The following is a 21,057-nucleotide window of genomic DNA, read 5'->3' as shown; positions in this document are numbered from 1 at the left end:
TTGGCCATGCAGTTGGAGCAGTTCTAGGAATTTTTGCCATTGACATTAAAATTTCCAGGTGGTAGTGGCCACTTGAAAGGACAAGTGGAGAAAAAGATGGTGTGGGATTTCAGGTAGAACAGTCACAGAGCGTTGGTGATAAGATGTGAGGAGTCCAACAGACATGCTTCTGGAGCTGCAATGATGCTTTTCGTGAGGAACAACCAGATGATATCAGAACTGTGTGTTATATATAGATGACTCATTGTACATTATATATGTATATATAATTATACAGTTGTTCCTTTTTTTAAAGATTTTATTTTATTTACTTATTTTTTTTTAAAGATTTAATTTATTTATTTGACAGAGAGAGGCGAAGCAAGAGAGGGAACACAAGCATGGGGAGTGGGAGAGGGAGAAGCAGGCTCCCCGCTGAGCAGGGAGCCCGATGCGGGGCTAGATCCCAGGACCCCGGGATCATGACCTGAGCCAAAGGCAGATGCCTAACAACTGAGCCACCCAGGAGCCCCAAGATTTTATTTTATTTTATTATTTTATTTTATTTTTTTAAAGATTTTATTTATTCATCAGAGACAGAGAGAGAGGCAGAGGGAGAAGCAGGCTCCCCTCTGAGCAGGGAGCCCGATGTGGGACTTGATCCCAGGACCCTGGGATCATGACCTGAGCTGAAGGCAGATGCTTAACCATCTGAGCCACCCAGGCGCCCTCAAGATTTTATTTTTAAGTAACCTCTCCATCCAACATGGGGCTCCAACTTACAACCTCGAGATTAAGAGTTGCATATTCTACTGACTAAGCCAGCCAGGTGCCCCTATACGCCATTCTTAATTCTTAATCAAGTCTACCTCACAAGACTTATTCTTGTCTTTGGAGGAAGCAAGATACAGAGTATTTGGTAATCTATTGCGGTCCCAAAACAAACCATCCCCAAACTTAGTGGCTTAAAGAAGCATACTTCTTTATGTTGCTCATATATCTGCAGTTTGGGGTGGGTTCAGCAGAGATGACGCCCCTCTGCTTCATCAGTGTCTGGGGCCTTAACCAGGAGCTCTGCCACAGGAGCTCTGCCAACAGTGGCTGGGGTCTGGAACGGCTGGGGCTGGCTTCCTTGTCTCAGAGTGGCTGGGCTTCCTTTATGGCAGCTGGATTTCCTTAGAGCAAGTTCCGAAGGCACTCAGAAAGAAGTGGCAAAACTTCTTGGATCTAGACTCGGAAGTTCCAGTGTATCACTTCCATCACAGTGTATTGGTTCAGCAAACACTAAGACCAGCCCAGATTCAAGGAGTGGGGGAAATTAGTCCCCATCTCTCCATGGAAGGAGTGCAAAACAATTTACAGACTTATATACATATTTTTTTCTTTAAGAGAGGGGGTGGGGAGGAGGAGAGGGAGGGAGAGAGAGAGAGAGAGAGAGAATCTTAAGCAGGCTCCATGCCCAGCACAGAGCCCGATGCAGGGTTCCATCTCACAACCCTCAGATCATGACCTGAGCGAAAATCAAGAGTCAGACACTTAACAGACTGAGCTACCCAGGTACCCCAAAAGGTGCATTTGGTACCTGAACAGGGACTCGAATCAGCCATCTTTAATCCACTATGCAGAAGTATAAAGTGCAAGGGACTCTTTGACAACAACATTAAAGGAGAAAGAAGATAGCAATATTTCCCTTCATAGGTCAAGGTAAGATTTTGTTTGTTTTTTAAGGCAAGATAATTTGAGCAAAACATGGCTAAGGAAAAAGAACCAGAAAAGGGAGTAGATTAAAGAAGAGAGAAAACATCTGCTGCAGCAAGGTTCTAAGGCAGCCATATTCTTGCTCTGTGGATGCAAACTGTTTTCTGTTATCCCTGAGTGTTGGTAAAATTATGTGAAACTTCACAGTCTGTGTTCAGTTTTGCTGTGGGGAATGAAGGAAAAGGTTGGTTCCACTTCTGGCCTAGAGGAGTAGGGGGAGCAATGCCTCCTGAAGCCAGGCCACGGCTTCATGTAAGCCACCTCCATCTGACAGGGTCCTTGCCAGAGGGTAGGGCCATGTCTTCCATTTCTCTACCTCATCCTATACAGCCCTTGTAGAACACTGTAGCCAAAACCACCAGCAAACCAGAATGCCAGTGGTAGGGCCTAGGCCAAACAATACATTTCACAAAGGAATAGGAAGGATGTGTGGGTGGAGATCTGGGGGTGAGGCTGGGGTGCTGCTAAGCTTCACCAGTCTTGAAGTGACTGCACAGTAAGATAGGTCAGGACCTGGGCATGAGTGTGGGGTATATCCTAGAATCAGAATTCTGTGTTCTAAGGTAAAGCTGAAAGTCTCCACAGGTATATGGAGGGGATTTCTTTGTTTCCCAGGGACTGCAGGGTGCTCAAACTCTGAGGTAACTGCCACAGGAATATTCCTCACCACACAAGGCTTGTGTCAGACAATGTTCTGGTTATCTATCTCTGAGTAACAAACCTCTTGAAAACTTAAGAGGCTTAAACCAGCAGCCAATTTATCATTTCTCAGGATTTTGGAAAAGGCACAGTAGGAAAGACTTACCTCTATTTTAGGAGATGAGGAACAGCTCAGATAGCTGGGACAACCTAGATGGCTTCTCCCCTCAATGACTGGCCCTCAGCTGGAATAGGTTCATCAGGTTCATGTGCCTGGGACCTCAGTTCTTGGTGATAACTGGGTCCTTACTTTTCCTCCAAGTAGTCTCAGGGCCTTTCCCTCTCCAGGTGGTCTCTGTGTGCCATCTTTCTACAGCAAGGTGGAAGAAGGGGAGCAGCTCAGGATTATCAAGAGCTCGAAATCAAGGTTCCAGGTATTCTCAAAGCTCATCTCTGAAATTGGCAGTCACTTCTGCCACATTCTTCCATTGGAGAAATCGAGTCACAGGTCCAGTCCAGGTTCCAGGGTCGATGACCACAGAAGGTTATACCGTGAGGAGGCAAGTTTCAGTGGGGCTACCAAAGTAACACTACCTAACAAGAACGGCTCTAGGAGCAGATGTGGGTGGGCTGAGGGTGCTCCAATTCCTAATTTTATGCTGGCTTCTCTTCAGAGATGTTTGAGATCAAATAGTGGGGAGTAAGGTAACCCCAAACTTCCTCTACATTATTAAAGGTGGGGGATCTGGTCGGCCACTGGATCAGCCTGAATCAAGAAAGGCCGGGCTGTGTGTGTCTTTCTATTAGGCATTTATTGCGCATAGCCTAGGCACTGGGTTTTTAACACACGTGTTACTTCGTTATCCCTCCTTTACAGAGGAGAAAGCGGAGGCTGGAACACAGCACTCTTTCCTACAGTTCCGCACACCACGGTACACACCACGACGAAGCCTCCTAGGCCCTTTCTGCCCCGCAGGTAGAGTCGGGGCAGAGCGGTGACGCCGGGGTCTCCGGGAGGGCAGTGCCCAACACGGCCAGCTTGCCCAGCGGAGCGGACGGCTTCCAGGCAGCCAACGGGAAGAGGATGCTAACTTGTCACCGCCGGGCCGCGGGCCGCGCAAAAAACTGGAGCGCTAACGCGCCTTGTACCCGAGGCAGGCGGGGTCCCATCAACCCGCAGACCCAGGACCTGACACCCGCCTCCAGAGCCGCCCGTGCTGGTGGAGGGCCCGCGCGCGCCGCGCACCGCCCACGCACGCACGCGTCGCCCCGCCTGTCGCGCAGCTCTGGCCCCGCCCTCAGGATTGACTGCCCGAGCCACCGTCCGCACAGCCCCGCCCCGCACGGCCAGGCAAAGCGGAGCCGGCCGTGCGGTGTGTGTGTATGTGTTCGCGGGGCGCCGTCTCAGCCCCGGGAAGATGGTGGCGGCGGCGGCGGCGGCGGCCACTCAGGCGAGGCTGAGGAGGAGGACCGCGGCGACGACAGCGCCTGCGGGCAGGAACGGCGGGCAGCGCCGGGACTGGGACGCGACCGGGGCTGGGAGGCCGGGGCTGGGGGCCGGGCTGCGCCTCTCGCGGCGGCGGCTGCTGCCGCTGCTGCTGCTGCTCGCGCCGCCGCTGCTGCTGCCCTGGGCGGCCGAGGCCGCGGCGGCGGCGGCGGCGGTGTCGGGCTCAGCCGCAGCCGAGGCCAAGGAATGTGACCGACCCTGTGTCAACGGCGGCCGCTGCAACCCTGGCACCGGCCAGTGCGTCTGCCCCGCTGGCTGGGTGGGCGAGCAATGCCAGCACTGCGGGGGCCGCTTCAGGTGAGTGGGGGGTGATGTTGGAGGGTCGGGCCCAGAGGGAGGCTGAGGCTGTGGGCAGCACGAGATGGTTCCAGGCCGGAGGCAGATGCCGGACAGAAAGTGGGGAGGATAGGGCCGCCCGACGGTGTTTGAGGACCATTTGCTTCCGAGGAGATGATCGTCTCTGGCCTAGGGTCTTCTTGAACTGAAAGATGAAAAGATTCGAGGCAAGGGTGGAGGCACCCCAGAGAGGTTTGGGTGCGGCGGGTACAGGAGAAGAAAGCTCGGGTCCCAAAGTCGCTGAAACTGGGCCTCTTTTGGATAAACGAGGTGTACAAGAAAAGACGAGCTAGTCTTACTTAAACACTTCCTTTTAACATCCCCTTGTTCCCTAGGGCCTGATGAGTTCCCGGACTCGTTGGAGATGTAGGGTACTCCGAAGAAACAGGGCCCTGGAAGTGATTTGTTGGCTGAAGATAGAAGGGAAAGGTTAGATTAGGATTGTGAGATATCAGAGATAGAAGAATCAGTGGTTGTTGGCTAGAGCAAAGTGAGGAAACTAGCCTTTTGAAGCTCACCCGAGGTGGCTGATTGGAACAGGGTGGAGAGGGCATAGAAGGAGGTTCCTGTTTGCCCTGATTTCTGGAGAACATGGAGTTCTGAGTTGGCCTGGTTTGGGACAGTACCTCCTGGAGAAATCATTAATTCATTAATTAATAGTCATCTATTATTTGCTTCAGTTGTGGAAGGATTTCCAGGTAATACACATGAACAAGTAGATTAGCCAGACTTTGGCCTAGTCCACATGGAGTTTGGAATACAGCAAGAGAAAGATAGGTACGCGAATGACCCTAGTCATAAGGACTACAGAGTCATTCATGCCTTTGGCAGATCTTACTGAACATTTTTGATGTTAGCTGTGGAGGAGTGGGCAAATACCCAGACCCAGACAGACTGGGCCCCTCCTCTCAGGGATCTTACATTCTAGGAGGGAGGGGGGTAGGCAGTTAATAAGTAAATAAGCACATAAGTAAAGAAATAAATGAACAAGATAATTTCAGATAACAGTGCTGTCAAGAAAAGAAAACAGGACAGCCTGATAGAGAATTATAACCAGTGAGTAACTTTAGGAGAAACCTCTCATTTGAAGTGACATTTGATCTGACCTGAATGGGGCACAATGGAGAACCTGTGGGAATTCAGGGAGGGAGGTTGTGACTAGCTGGGGGAATGCAAGGAAGACTTCAAGGAGAAAGTGACATTGGATTTGAGCATTTGAAGCAAGTAGGATTTGGAACTATGTAGCTGGGAAAAAAAATTCCAGATGGGAAGAAAATTGTAAACAAAATTGTGGAGACCAGAAAGTAAAGTATTGCTGGTACGAGGGTATATGGAAGAGAAGAGAGTTGTGAGAGGGAGGTTTGGAATGGTAGAATTTAGACTCAATGTCAGTTCTTCAGGGGAACTCAGAGAACATTGAGGAGCTGAGCACTTACTTTATTGTTATGGAGAAACCAAGTGATTTCATGATCAGTGTGTAGTGCATCTTGGGTTGTAACTTACTTCGGGTGTTCTGGTTTATGAATTACATTAGTCTACACATATTTATTGAGGGCTGCCCTGGGGTAAATTGTAAGATACAGGTGGCAAACAAGACCGACACAGTCCTGCTCTTGTGGAGCTTACATTCTAGCTTGGGAATAAGAAATTTAATCATCAATTTATTAGTATTTTGCTTGAGGCTATGGAGGCAAAGGAGAGGGCAAGCAGAGGACTTGACTTAGTTTGGAATGTTAAGGCTAGTGGCTGAGTGACTTTTGAGTTGAGACCTGAGAAGTAGGATAGCACTACCTACATGAGGGGTGGGGTGCCAAGGGGCCAGCATGTACAGAGGCTTGGGGATAAGGGGGATCATGGCAAGCTGAAGAGAAGGACAGATAGCTGAAGCAGAGAGCAAATGGGAGCATGGCAAAACTGGAGAGATAGGCAGGGGCCAGGCCATGTGAAGCCCTGTAGGTTGGGTTGAGAATTTTGACCTTTAGCTCTTGAGCAGTGGAATGGCACAGTTAATTCACATTTTCATGACATTACAGGCTTTTAGATGGGAGCCAGAGCAGGAATGGCCTTGAAGGTAATAAGGCCAGAGTATTTTGAATTTGAGGTGCTTCTAAAAGCAAGTGAATGGACGGTTGTGTCAGATGAGAACCCTTTAAGTTCTGAGAATCTGGAATGCCATGGAAGGCAGTGGGGGCCCACAGGGTGTGGAGGGACATGCATAGCAAGATCAGTCTGTCTGTACTGGTCAGAGCAGGTGGACTCATTGTAAGCATGAGAGGTTGTGGGCAACTGGGTCAGGACGGCAGTAATGAGAACCTAGGATAGGCTGTGGGAATGGAGGCAGGGTGGGTGCTAGGTGGTATTGCAGAGGGAAAAGACAGGTCTTGCTTTGAAACTGGTTTGTTCTTGGGAAGGGAGGGGGATGGTGAGGGAAAGAAAACTAGATCCTATCTTGGGTGACTGAGAGGATATAATACCTTACCGGACACAGGAGGAACAGTTTTCTACATGCTGAGATTAGGTGCTCTCAGGGTATCCACTTGGCAGGACAGGTATAAGTGTTGGAGTCGTCCGGGTATAGAGGGACATAGCCAGGGAGAAAGAGCAGGTCTCTCTCTTATCCAGAGGATCGGAGAAGAGCCACTTGTTATGGGGAATAAGCAGTCCTGACACTGGTTGTCTCAGATGGTGTCACGCATGAGTGAAGGGGCTCCCCTGGTTGTCGTGGATGCTCCATTGGAGCAGGTTCAAGCTGGTGGCAGTGCTCTTTCCTGGGCAAAAAGTTAAGACTTTGGTCCTGATAATTCCAATATATTTTGTGGGCTTCTGGAATTTGTATTTTTAAAAATGAAAGGAAGAGGAACTTAATGTCTCTGGCCTTTTAAAAAAAACTTTCATTAAATTGTTAGTGGAAGGATTATTTTAGGGGAAGACTGAAATGTTGGTTTTGATTATAGTGGTACGTATCTTGATTTAACTCACAGACCTCTTTGTTATTAAATGAAGAGACATTCAAATGAATACCTTTCTGGTATGGAATGGCATCAAGGCAGTGTGTTTTTAAATCTTTTTAGTTCTGTAAATCCTGTGTTATAATTGTTGTTAGAAGGTCTTTTCTAGTAATTGAAAGGAGTGTAGGATAATAAGAGGATTAGATCTCCCCAAAGTTACCACCGAATGCATGCCAGGGATCTGGTCAAACATTTTCATATACATCATGTCATTTAATTTTCTGGAGAACTCGGAGGGTGTTCTATAAAATTTATATTAGTGTATGGTTGCAGTTAGAAAATCACTTAATTTTTTTCCAAATGAAAGATACTACAGAAATGATTATTACAGAGGAGTATATTATTGATGTCAGCTTAGTAAAAATAACTATGGAATCTTTGGTGGACAATTTATTTTCTTTTTTCTTTTAATTCCATTTATTTATTTGAGAGAGAGAGGGAGAGGGAGAAGCGGACTCCGGCTGAGCAGAGAGCCCGATGTGGGACTTGATCCCAGGACCCCAGGATCATGACCTGAGCCGAAGGCAGATGCTTAACCGACTGAGCCACCCAGGCACCGTGGTGGACAATTTCTAAAGCAGTGCCAGTTTCATTCATTTTTATGTTACTGTTCATAATTCAGTGATCATTCTTTTCTCCTTGTGACACCACTATGGAGGTTTTTCTTCAGATGATAAATACATCCCATCAAGTTAGAAATAAAGATATTAAGTCCATTTATGAAATTCTTCTACGTTCCTGCTATCATCAGAAGTTTGGGGAGGATAGACTAGAGTAGCCTAGTGAATGGGAGCCTTATAAGTACGCAGGATGTTAAGAACTTACCTTCTCTAGAATAAGGAAAGAAGTAGGCATTTATTAAGCATCTGTTTTGTTCCTGGCATGTGGAATAATGGTGGTAGTAGTAGTTCCAACACTAGCTGCCACCAGCATTTCTCCCGTTTTTTCCTAGGTGTTGTGTCAAGTGCCTTTTAGAAATTACTCCTTTTAATCCTTAAAGTGAAGTTATTCCCATTTCACAGGTGGGTGAATTGAAGCTTGGAGATACTGAGTAACTTGCACCATCTCATACAGCCTGTGGAAAACTGGACTGGGATTTGAATTCAGGCCTTGTTAATTCCCACTCTCTTGCTTTCCAGTGTACCATTTGGCCTCTCGTTTTCTCTGAGTCCAGTCACCATTTATGAACATTCTTTGGAAGGGCTGCCTAGTGCCAATGAGAAACAGATTAAGAAACAAAGGAGGAAAAATAGATTTATTATAACACTAAAGCCAGCATTAAAAAAAAAAGAAAAAACAAAACCTTAACTCACTCAAACCTGTTTGGCTACCGGTCAAGGACATAAATACCTGTAACTAGTGAAATGAAAATTCTGGAAAATAAAATTTGAAAAAAGAAAAAGGTAAAAAAAAATTTTGGAGAGGTTTATAGTAGTATTAACCTAAAGCCCTAAATTTATGTTCATGAATCAAATTGTCTGTTTTCCCCAGTAGAATATAAGCTCCACGAGGGCAGGGATTTCTATCAGTTTTGCTTGTTCTATTCCCAGAGCCTAGAACAGTGCCTAGGGCATGGTGTGCAATAAATAATCTGTTGGATGAAGGAATGAAAAAAGTCATCTTTACCCATATAACTGCCATATCTGTCTTTTGTCCTCATAAATCTCATGAACTTCATCATCTACTGTTCGCTGGACATCATTTTGGGGATTTTTTACTGTCACCGCATAGTAAGCCATCTGAGACAAACTTTTATCCTCCTCGAAAGGAATAGTCTTTCCCTCTATCCTCCCTTATTTCAGTAGTAAATCCTACGTGGATAACCAAAGGTCAGAACATAGGGGTAATCCTTTGCTCTTTCTGTTTATTCTTTCTTCTCTTAAGTCTTAACATTGTCTTCCTTTCCACTCTTGCTGCTGCCATCCTAGAGCATCTGGCCCTTCAGCTCCTTGCTGAGCTGCCTCTCTTGTGCCCTGACTGGTCTCTTGCACCTCCAGAGTCCATTCTACACTTAGTCATAGAAATCCCCTGGAAACACATGCCACTGTCTTGCTGAGAAACCTTTTTATTCCCCTACTCCTCTTATTACCTGTAAAGTGACCCTCAACAGAAGGCTCCCACTGCCCCATACACATTCCTTTCTCCCTACCCAAATTTTTCTAGTTTGTAGTTTTTCTCCATATTTGCTGAATTTAACACCTTTCCTCCTCCCTGCCCCCATATTCTTTCTTTTCTACTTATCTAGATTCTACCTCAAGGCCCATCTTCAGTTCTCTATAATCTGTAATAGCCAATCCTCTGAAATCATACCCATTATCTTTTTTTTTGAGATGAGTCATCAGCCTGTTCAATTCATAGATAGCTTTTGGGTGATTATTATATGTTAGGTACCATGGACTGCCTTGAGGATATGAAGGTGGGTAAGAATCAGGCCTTGCTTTCCCATTGGAGAGCTCATAATTCCGAAGGGAAGACAGCTATGTGCACAGACAATTAGAATTTAATAATAAAAATGCAAGCAATATGTGGTGCTGGACTAAGATGTGGTGGAGAGACTAACTCTTTTGAGGGCTATGGTGGAAGGCATCACAAAGAAGAGACCATTTGGGCAGATTTGAGGTTTAGTGTGAATAGACCATCTGGGAGAGATGGGCATTCCAGAAGGAGAAAAGAGAGTGTCCAAAGGCAAAGAATCACGGGCTATCATGCTTACTTAAGTGTATTAGTTTCCTAGGTTTGTTGTAACAAAGTACCACAAACTGTAGTCTAAACCAACAGAAATTTAATCTCACAGTTCTGGAGGTCACAAGCCTGAAATAAAGTGTCAGCAGGGCCATATTCTCTCTGAAAGCTCTAAGGGAGAATCTGTTCTGTGTCTTTCTCTCAGCTGCTGGAATTGCCAGCAACCCTTAGCATTCCTTGGCTTGTACATGCATGACTTTCATCTCTGCCTCCATCACTTCAAACTCACGCAATACTCTCCCCGTGTGTCTCTTCTGCTGTGAGGACGCCAGTCATGTTGGACGTATGAGTATGACTTCTTCTTAGTTTAATCATCTGCAAAGACTGTTTCCAAATAAGGTCACATTTCCAGGTACTCAGGGCTAGGACTTCAACATAGCTTTTTGTGGGACACAGTTCAACCCACAGCACTTAGAGAACTGAATATAGATGGATGTTGTTGGAGTATAACTTGTGAGGAACGTGTTGGAAAGGTGTGAGACTGGGAGGTGATAAGGGTCTTTCCTCTTCCTTTCTCATCACCCTCCAACCTCAGGATGCATCCTTGACCTGGGCTAAGCCATCAGGGCATTCCAGCCTCTGGTTATAATGATTGTTTTGAGGTAGGCATGTGATCTAAGCTGACTCAGTCAAAGTGAATCTCGGGACTTGCTGGATGCCTCTCTCCTCTGGATGTTTATGAAGGAGATGCTTTGTCGTCTTCTGCTTTGTGTGCTAAGGATATAAAACCGAGAATTGTTATAGGTAGCATTGTTGTTGTGATAGGAGCCCACCTGTGGTAAGAATAACTTCTAGAAGTGGGACGGTGTCAGATAAATGGAACTGGAGACCTGATGACTTTTCTGGATCTCTGGATCAAACATTACCTGAAGCTGTACCTTTCAGTTTTGTGAGATGCTGCAGTCCATGTTTCTCTTAAGCCAGTTACGGTTGGATATCCTGTTCCTTACAATGTAGAACAATTCCTAACATGCAGAGGAACATAGGCCTGAATCATGAAAAGTCTTCATAATCTGTACTGGGAGTTTGAGCCGTATTCTCTTAGAATTGATAACATGGTCTAAATTTCTGACATTTTTCTGCAGAGTCTCTTAGTTTTCCAATGTTGATGGACACATCTGAACCCTAAGTTACCACAGGCAATAGTTTTAGCTTGTTTCTTTGATACTGCATAACTCAGATGACCAGCTTCCCCCTGAGAATGAGGCTCTTCTCACTACCCTGTACCTCAGCTCTATTTAGCCAGTTTCCCATTTGAGGGCTCATTAATTTGTATTTGTAAATTGTATTACAGTTTCTGTCAAGGTTGTTTTAGTGACAGACACCCAACTCAGACAAGCTTAAGAGAAAAAAGACAGGAGAGATTTATTGGTTCATGTGACAGAAAAGTCTGGGGGATATTGTTGGCTCTGTCTGTGGCTGGATCCAGGGGACCACTTGGTCTCTCTCCCTCCATCTCTTAGCTTTGATCTGTACTCTGCTGGCCTCATTCTCAGGCAGGTTGTCTTCAGATGGTGTCTCCAGAAGTAAAATCAAACTGGCTTAGCATCCTCCACTGGAAAAGAATGACCCTTTCTTAGAAGCTTGTTGCAAGTAAGGAATGCTGAGAATCTCACTCGTCCCTTGTCCTTTACTGACGCGATCTCTGTGTTTGGGTCATGGGAATGTCCTGATTCATCAGACCTGACCTGAGTACCTGCTGTGGAGCTGGAATGTGAGGTCCAGTTCCATTAGATGGAAAAGTGGCATGGACTGAGAAAGGGGGAGCAGGAAAAGAGAAAGGAACACACACATACTGTTCCAGAAAAGTGGGGCCCATGCTGGGCAGGTAAAAACAGTGACACCCCTGCATAGTCCTAGAACCTGCCATTTGGTGAATACTCAATAAGTGTTGGTGATAAAAATTGGGAATGCTCTGGAAAATACTGTATCAAGTAATGAAATGCCAGTCCCCTGGTTTACCAGGAATTCACTCAGTCATTACTAGGAGTTGTGAGGGTCCCACTATGTGGAATGCATTATGCTGGCTCTTTGAGATTACTGCGGTGAGGACTGTGTGATACTGAGTTTCAGTCTAGCACTAGGGTCAAGTCACTGAATGGCAGTAATTTGTCCCCTGATTTTTCAATGAGGGGAATAGAATTATGGGAGGAATCAACAAAACACATGCGTATATGGTATGAAATTATGTTATATTGGATAAACACTTAACTATGTAAAATGTTACACAATAAACTTTTTTGCTGATTCCTAGAAGATAAGAGTTTACTTATTTGAAAAGGTAAAAATATCTTTACTATAGTAAAAAGAAAAATTGAGCCTGATGTCTTAATATAATTGCACAAGGTATATGTTTGAAAGCAGATATCTGACATTTAAGCTTTACCTCTGTGAAAGTTTCCCAAGGTAGGCTTTTTATTTACTACAGTGTAGAGGATGGTTAAATATATAGGAGAAAAACAGAATACGTATGATCAAAACAGTTTTTTCTGAATATGATGAACTGACTTAATAAATTTATAGGTTATGTTTATCTTGAGTATTAAATACAGAAGTAGATATCTGGTACTGTGGTTGAACAGAAATCATACTGGTTTTTCTCTTCAACACAATCTGTTTTTTAAAACTGAAATGAAACTACTGTTGTACTTTTCAGAGTATTTTTGTTGGGAAATTTATCAGCTGCTGGTCTGTGTTTCTCACTTATACTTTTTTTTTTTTTTTAAGATTTTATTTATTTATTTGAGACAGAGAGAATGAGAGAGAGAGCACATGAGAGGGGGGAGGGTCAGAGGCAGAAGCAGGCTCCCTGCTCGTGCAGGACTCGATCCAGGGACTCCAGGATCATGACCTGAGCCGAAGGCAGTCGCTTAACCAACTGAGCCACCCAGGCGCCCTCTCACTTATACTTTTTATCACTTTGTGATTTCACCAGTGCATTGTGGCAAAAGTGAGCCCCATCCATATGCCGTATACTAATCTCATTCTTCAGTTCGTGACTCTTTCTTCCTTTTCCCTCCTCTCCCTGTACTTTCAGACTAACCCTTTATAATTAGCCAGATGTTGTCTCATTTTCCCTTTTGAGGGTGGCTTTCTCCTATTTGTTTTGCATTTTTCTTTTTTACCATTTTATGGATGTCCTCTTCCTTTGAATGCTTTTCTTGGGAAAAGTTTTCAATTAGCAATAATCGCGCCTCGGATAAACCTCATTGGCTACAATACTGCCACTGCACAAAGCTTGAATGCTTTTCTTTTAGCATTGAGACCCTGGTTCGATTTTATTCTCTCAATTTTTTTAAAGATTTGTTTATTTATTAGAGAGAGAGAGTAAGCACACACATGTGAGCAGCGGGGAGGGGCAGAGAGAGAGAGAGGGAGAGAACCTCCAGCGGACTCCCAGCTGAGCATGGAGCCCAAATTGGGGCTCCATCTCATGACCCTGAGATCATGACTTGAGCTGAAACTGAGCCACCCAGGCGCCCCTTAGTCTCTCAGTTTTTAATTCTCTTAAGTTGTCTGTTTTTTCAAGTTAACATTGTGAGCGAACTTTAGTTCTAGCTATTTATTTAGATGTTTACTCATCTAGAATTCTCTTGCACTTACAGAAGTTAATTTTAGTCATGGCTGACTTGCCTGTTTATTTTTTTAGAATTTGACATTAATAGTATACAGTTACAAGTTGAATGGATTTTCCAGTTAATTCCTCATGGTCCTTTTTGCATTCTAATTAAGAATTTTCTAATTTGTTCACTCATAAGCCTATAAGCATTAGGGGCTGGGACTGTATTAGATGCTGTTAAGAGACATGTAAGTCACCTTTCTTGACCAGTGTTTCCTATATTTTTTGATTCACACATCCCTTCACAAAAATGTATAATCTTGTGGACTCTTTTAGGAATTAAAAAATAATCTTTTTCAAAAAGTATCCCGTTTTTGATAAGATGATTTTAAATAGATTAAAAAGTAATTTCTTAATAAAAACTATAACGTACATTTTAAATATAATTTGTAATGGTATTCACAATATTAAAAGAAAAATTTAATCTTTTTCCTGCTTAATATGTAGTACATGTTGTTTAATGTATTTTAAATTAATTTTGTAAGGAAAAGCATGATTTATAGACAAAGAAATGACACTTAATTTTGGATTGAATTTATATTACAATAGAGATATAATCAGACTGCTATAGAAATAGACTTTTCTGTCCTCATGTTTGGTATTTATGCATTTGTGCTTTAAAAATTATGTCTTAGAAATTTTTTTTGGTGTTTTGTTTCTAAATCATAAAATGATAGTGGTTTCCAGCTATTTGTAAGCATTTCTCTGCAGATAGCGTATTTCCTGTGTGGATGGTTTTTTCAAAATTGAGCAGAAAGGCCAGATTGACTATAATTGTCACTTAATTTTCCCCTTTTAACATTGTTTTTTGAAGTACTAGAGACATCTTGCAAAGCTATACAAGGATTTTGATCAGAAGGTTTGGCAAGATGATCTTGAGGCAAATTTGCAGAATTAGATTTCTTTTATGCCCTTCTGTAATGTGTATTTAAGTATCGTGTCCTATGCTTCTCTTTTAGTAGATGCTAGTACTGTCTTTTAATCAGAACATCTTTTGGACCACTGGTTGAGAAATACTGACCAACCATGATGGTTGCTTTATTTTTATTATTATTATTAATATTATTTTTAGAAGATTTTATTTATTTATTTGTCAGGGAGAGAGAGAGAGCACAAGCAGGGGGAGTGGCAGGCAGAGGCAGAGGGAGAAGCAGGCTTCTCTCTGAGAAGGGAGCCCGATGCAGGACTTGACTAGGATCCTGGGATCATGACCTGAGCTGAAGGAAGACATTTAAACAACTGAGCCACCCAGCATCCCTAAATAGTTGCTTTAAAGCAATTATGTTTGATGCTGGCTCAGTTTCTGGGCTAACTTTAACTTCCTTTTAATATGAAACATTTCAAGCTTATGGAAGAGATACAAAGAGTAATAAAATGAACATCTGTGTCCTTACAACCTACCTTTGCTGAATTTCCTTCATATTAATATTATTTTTATGATATAATGATATTAAGTTATATAATATAAAATGTTATGGATAACAACCAAAGTCCCTGTGTTTTTCCTCCCTGATCCTGTTCCCCTTACCCTCTTGCCCCAGAGGTAATTAGTATGGTGAAGTTGATGTTTGTTATTTCCCTTGCACGTTTCTACTTTTATTACAGATACACAGTCTTATTTCTAAAAACAAGATCATGTTTTCAGACTTCATAAAAAGTAACTATTCTATACATGCTTTTTTTTTTTCACTCAAAGCCCCATTTTTAAATGCTTTTGAGATTTGTTTGTATTGATAAATGTAGCTCCAGTTGATTCATAGCTGTATTCAATATAGAACTCCAGTTTATTTACCTATTCTCTGGCTGGCATTTAGATTTTTCCAATTTGTCCTGTTACAAAAACTGCTACAGTTAACATTCTTTACATATTTCTTTGTGCACCTGTGTATGATTTTTATCTAGGGTACTTCAGACTTTTGAAGCACCTCCAAAATAATTTTAAGGTTCTTTTTACTTCCTTGTATACTTTTAGGTTGACAGGCAGTTGACATACATCATTTTTTAAAACAGGATTTATATAGTTGCAAAGAATAGTTACTAAAAAAAAATTATATTATTTTTAAAAATTTATCGGGTAGAATCCAAAGTCCATAGCAATTTGATAACCATTCCCCTTCATTTAAAAAAAAAACATGTGGGGGTGCCCAGGTAGCTCAGTCGTTAAGCGTCTGCCTTCCGCTCAGGTCATGATCCTGGAGTCCTGGGATCGAGCCCCACATCGGGCTTTCTGCTCCGCGGGAAGCCTGCTTCTCCCTCTCCCACTCGCCCTGCTTGTGTTCCCTCTCTCGCTCTGTCTCTCTCTGTCAAATAAATAAATAAAATCTTAAAAAAAAAAAATACACGTGTAGGGACACCTGGGTGGCTCAGTCAGTTAAGCTTCTGCCTTTGGCTCGGGTCATGATCTGAGTGTACTGGGATCAGGTCGCATCGGGCTCCCTGCTCAGTGGGGAGCCTGCTTCTCCCTCTGCCCTTTGCCTCCTCCCCCCTGCTCAGGCTCTGTCTGTCTCTCCTTCTCCATCAAATAAATAGATAAAATCTTAAAAAAAAAAATAGTAGTCTTCTTTAAATCAATTTTTACACTGTTCCTTTTTTTTGCTTAAATTCTTATTTTCATTCTAATAACCCCGTATAATTTTATAATTTTTTTCTGGGTTATGAATTCTGCTCACTGATTTAGATGTCACATGTCATAAAGCTCACCACTTCAAAGGGCACAATTCAGTGACTTTTAGTATGTTCATAAAGTTGTGCAACCATCATCATGATCTAATTCCAGAATATTTTCATTATGCCTGGGGGAAACTCTGTACCTATTAGCAGTCACTTCCCATTCCTCCTTCCTCCCAACCCATGACAGCCAGTCAGCTTTCTGTCTATGGATTTGTCTATTCTAGACATCACATGGGGTAAATGTTATCATACAATATGTGATTGTTTTGACTGACTTTTACTTAGCATGTTTGAAAGATTCATCTTTGCATTGTGGATCAGTACTTCATTCATTTTTGTGGCTGAATAATATTCCATTGTATGCATAAACCACATCTTATTTATCCATTCATCAGTTGATGGACATTTAGGTAGTTTTCATCTTTTAGCTATTGTGAATAATGCTGCTATGAATGTTCATGTACAAGTTTTTGTGTGGACATCTGGGTATGTCTCTTGGGTGTATACCTAGGAGTGGAATTGCTGGGTCATGTGGTAACTCAGTGTTTTACTTTTTTTTTTTTGAGAGAGGGAGGGGCGGGAAGGGGCAGAGAGAGAATCCCAAACAGACTCCAGGCCCAGCACAGGACCGATGTGGGGCTTTTTTTTAATAACCTGAGCCGAAATTAAGAGCCCAACGCTTAGCTGACTGAGCCACCCAGGTGCCCTTCAGTGTTTTACTTTTTGAGGAAATGCCAAACTTTTTTCACAGAGACCACACCAGTTACATTCTTACCAGCAGTTTATGAGGGTTCCATTTTCTCTACATTCTCACCAGTACTTATTTTCTGTGGTTTTATGCCATCCTAGTAAGTGTAGCTGGTATCCATTATGGCTTTCATTTGCATTTCCTTAATGTCTATTGATTTTGAGTTTATTTTCATGTGTTTATTGGCCATTTATACATCTTTGGAGAAATGTCTACTCGGATCCTTTGCCCATTTTTAAATTAGGTTATATTGGGTTTTTATATAGGTTTTTATTGTTGAGCTTCAAGTGTTCTTTATATATTCTGGATATTATCAGACATGTGATTTGCAAATAATGTCTTCTAATTTTTTAGTTGTTTTTCACAAAAGAAGACAACCTTGATAGTGTCTTTTGACAGCAAAAGTTTTTAATTTTGATGAAGTCTAACTTAACTGTTTTTTCTTTGGTTGCTTGTGCTTTAAGTGTCTTATCTGAGAAACCATTTACTAATCCAAGATCTTGAAGATTTACGTCTGTGTTTTATTTTTAAGAGTTTTGTGGGTTTAGGGGCGCCTGGATGGCTCAGTCATTAGGCGTCTGCCTTTGGCTCAGGTCATGATCCCAGGGTCCTGGGATCGAGCCCCACATTGGGCTCCCTGTTCGGCAGGAAGCCTGCTTCTCCCTCTCCCACTCCCCCTGCTTGTGTTCCCTCTCTTGCTGTCTCTCTGTCACAAAATAAATAAAATCTTAAAAAAAAAAAAGTTTTATGGGTTTAGCTCTTACATTTTGGTCTTTGATCCATTTTGAATTAATTTTTGTACATGCTGTGAGGTAGGTACTTTATATTCTTTTGCATGTGGATATCTAGTTGTTCCAGTGACATTTATTGAAGAGACTATTTTTTCTCTATTGACTGGTCCTGGTACCCTTGTCAATTGACCCTAGATGTGTGGGTTTATTTCTAGACTCTCAATTATATTCCATTGACCTGTTTGTCTATTCTTTTGTCAGTACCAGCCTGTTTTGATTACTTTGTAATATATTTCAAAATCCTCCTAAATAATTTTTTAAATGTTTTATTTTGAGATAATGCAGATTCACATAAGGTTATAAGAAATAGTACAGAGATATCCTATCCTTTCACCTGTTTCTCTTAATGGTAACAACTTGCATAACAGTAGTATAAGAGCACAACCAGAAAATTGGCATTGATACAATTTTATCAGCCTTATTCAGATTTTACCAGTTTTCACGCACTAATTTGTGTATGTGTATTTCGGCCTTAGGATTTTATTCTAATATATTTCTGTATTGAAGATAGTTGAGTATGTTATATCTCTTCAAAATGAGGATTAGAATGTAAATGAAATTTTTTTTCAGTTTCATGTTACCATGAGACCTTATGTGAAGATTTTTTTCTGAATTAACTAATCATTATGATTATTTTTAGTGCATCATTGAACAAACCATATAAATGTAATGGACATTTTAGAAATAGCATTTGAACATAATAGGTAGATTTCTATTGGAAAAGCATGTCTTATTGAGATGGATAGTACTTTAAAAAAAATCTATGGATGATATAACTTACTGCTGGAGTGAGACAAAATTCGGTATAAATCTTATTCTTTTTTTCCCCCTTTGGTAAATGTAAACCTGAGAAACCTTGTCTGTGCAGGGTAGTAACATGGTGACATCGGTGCTCTAGGAATGTTGTTGTGGCTGTGGGGTGCTTAGTAGACTTTGTGGTCAGGTCTCTGAAGCTGTGAAGATAGCCGGAGTAGAGCATAGCAGTGGGAATGGAGATGAAGGGATGAATCTAAGGAAGCCTTTGATGGCAGTTGTACCATGAATTGGCCATACATTTGATGAAGGGGATAAAATAGAGGAAGAAGCTAACAGATGTCACACCAACATTTTGAGCCTAGGAGAATGGGGCTGTTTTATCATTTCAGTTGAATGGGAAGAGATATTCCTCCCACAAGATTAACTTAATATTTCAAATTATTAGCTAAGAATGTATCTAGAAACCTGTAAGAAACAAGGGGCCGGCCACACAAAGCAGAGCCAAATATAGCTTGTGTCAGAGCCATATTTTTTGGCTCCTGGTTTCTTTGCAGGGTTGAGTTTTGTTGATTCTGGAACTCTCCGTTTTTGCTGTTGCACTACTCTGTTATGCTCTGGGTTTTTATTTCTGTTTTTTTAAGATTTATTTACTTATTTGAAAGAGAGTGAGGGAGCATGGGGGCGGGGAGGGGCAGATAGAGAGAGAGAGAGAGTCTTAAGCAGATTCTGCACTGAGCGCAGAGCCTGACGCGGGGCTCGATCTCACGACCCTGAGATCAAGACCTGAGCTGAAACCAAGAGTCGGATGCTTAACCAACTGTGCCAGCCAGGCACCCCTTCATTTCTATTTGTATTCAAAACATAATACAAATAATCTTCATATGGATGTTTAAGGAAATGCTTTACGTAAACTATTGGACTTTCCTCGTTCTTGGCCAAACTAGGCATCCACAAGGCAGCTCCTTATCTGAGGGAATCGAGCCAGGTCAGTGTTTAGATGTCTTTGAACAAAGGTTCTGCCTCTAGTCTTTTAGCTTCTGAAATGCTCTTTTCTCTAGAATGTCATGGATACATACAAGAGTTTATCCTGGACTTTCTTTGTAGCAAGCTGCTGGTAGTAAGAGCTTGAGAATTTTTGTTGTCACAAACTTTGCTGGAATTGATATTGTTACCCATTAGGCAGCAAATGTTACATGAACATCTGTGATATTTTAGGCACTGGAGAAAAAGAAGTGAATGAGATATGTCCTTGAGAAAATCATGGTTGCCTAGTGGGCAGAGATGTTTCTCTGTATCGTAACAGACCACGTGATAAGTCTGAAGGCAGAGAAGGCATCACTCAGCATCAAAAACATTCATGAGTATTTTATAGTTTTCTGAGTACAGATCCTTTGCCTCTTTGGTTAGACTTATTCCTAGGTATCTTATGATTTTGGGTACAATTGTAAATGGGATCAACTCCTTAATTTCTCTTTCTTCTGTCTTGTTGTTGGTGTATAGGAATGCCACTGATTTCTGTGCATTGATTTTATATCCTGCCACTTTACTGAATTCCTGTATGAGTTCTAGCAGTTTTGGGGTGGAGTCTTTTGGGTTTTCCACATAAAGTATCATATCATTTGCAACAAGTGAGAGTTTGACTTCTTCTTTGCCGATTTGGATGCCTTTGATTTCTTTTTGTTGTCTGATTGCTGTGGCTAGGACTTCTATGTTGAATAGCAGTCGTGATAGTGGACATCCCTGCCGCGTTCCTGACCTTAGGGGGAAAGTTCTCAGTTTTTCCCCATTGAGAATGATATTCGCTGTAGGTTTTTCATAGATGGATTTTATGATATTGAGGTATGTACCCTCTATCCCTATACTCTGAAGAGTTTTGACAAGAAAGGATGCTGTACTTTGTCAAATGCTTTTTCTGCATCTATTGAGAGGATCCTATGATTCTTGTTCTTTCTTTTGTTAATGTATTGTATCACGTTGATTGATTTGCAGATGTTGAACCAACTTTGCAGCCCAGGGATAAATCCCACTTGGTCGTGGTGAATAATCCTTTTAATGTACTGTTGGATCCTATTGGCTAATATTTTGGTGAGAATTTTTGCATCCATGTTCATCAAGGATATTGGTCTGTAATTCTCCTTTTTGATGGGGTCTTTGTCTGGTTTTGAGATCAAGGTAATGGTGGCCTCATAAAACGAGTTTGGAAGTTTTCCTTCCATTTCTATGTTTTGGAACAGTTTCAGAAGAAATAGGTATTAATTCTTCTTGAAATGTTTGGTAGAATTCCCCTGGGAAGCCATCTGGCCCTGGGCTTTTGTTTGTTTGGAGATTTTTGATGACTGCTTCAATTTCCTTAGTGGTTATAGGTCTGTTCAGGTTTTCTATTTCTTTCTGGTTCAGTTTTGGTAGTTGATACATCCATTTCTTCCAGGTTATCTAATTTACTGGCATATAGTTGCTCATAATATGTTCTTATAATTGTTTGTATTTCTTTGGTGTTGGTTGTG

The 21,057-nt window shown here is 42.1% G+C and overlaps 1 protein-coding gene and 1 pseudogene across 2 annotated transcripts in view; one reads left to right on the top strand and one right to left on the bottom strand.

Annotated features, from left to right (window-relative positions):
• The first annotated feature begins 3,723 nt into the window (after window positions 1–3,723).
• The window catches only part of ATRN (attractin), a 156,754-nt gene continuing 139,420 nt past the window's right edge, over window positions 3,724–21,057 (top strand). Inside the window, exon 1 of one of the 2 annotated variants that reach the window (XM_035005963.1) lies at window positions 3,724–4,180. In XM_035005963.1, the coding sequence (XP_034861854.1) occupies window positions 3,795–4,180 (386 nt within the window). In that variant the 5' untranslated portion in view covers window positions 3,724–3,794. The remainder of the gene's footprint in view (window positions 4,181–21,057) is intronic. The other variant, XM_035005964.1, reaches the window with a different exon arrangement.
• On the bottom strand, window positions 13,126–13,208 carry LOC118011615 (annotated as a pseudogene).

The sequence above is a fragment of the Mirounga leonina genome, unplaced genomic scaffold (assembly GCF_011800145.1).
Source record: "Mirounga leonina isolate KUSES-001 unplaced genomic scaffold, KU_Mleo_1.0 Mir_150, whole genome shotgun sequence".
In the NCBI taxonomy this organism is placed as follows: Eukaryota; Metazoa; Chordata; class Mammalia; order Carnivora; family Phocidae; genus Mirounga; species Mirounga leonina.
The sequence above is the reverse complement of the archived record's forward strand: the minus strand, read 5'-3'. Positions and strand labels throughout refer to the sequence as shown.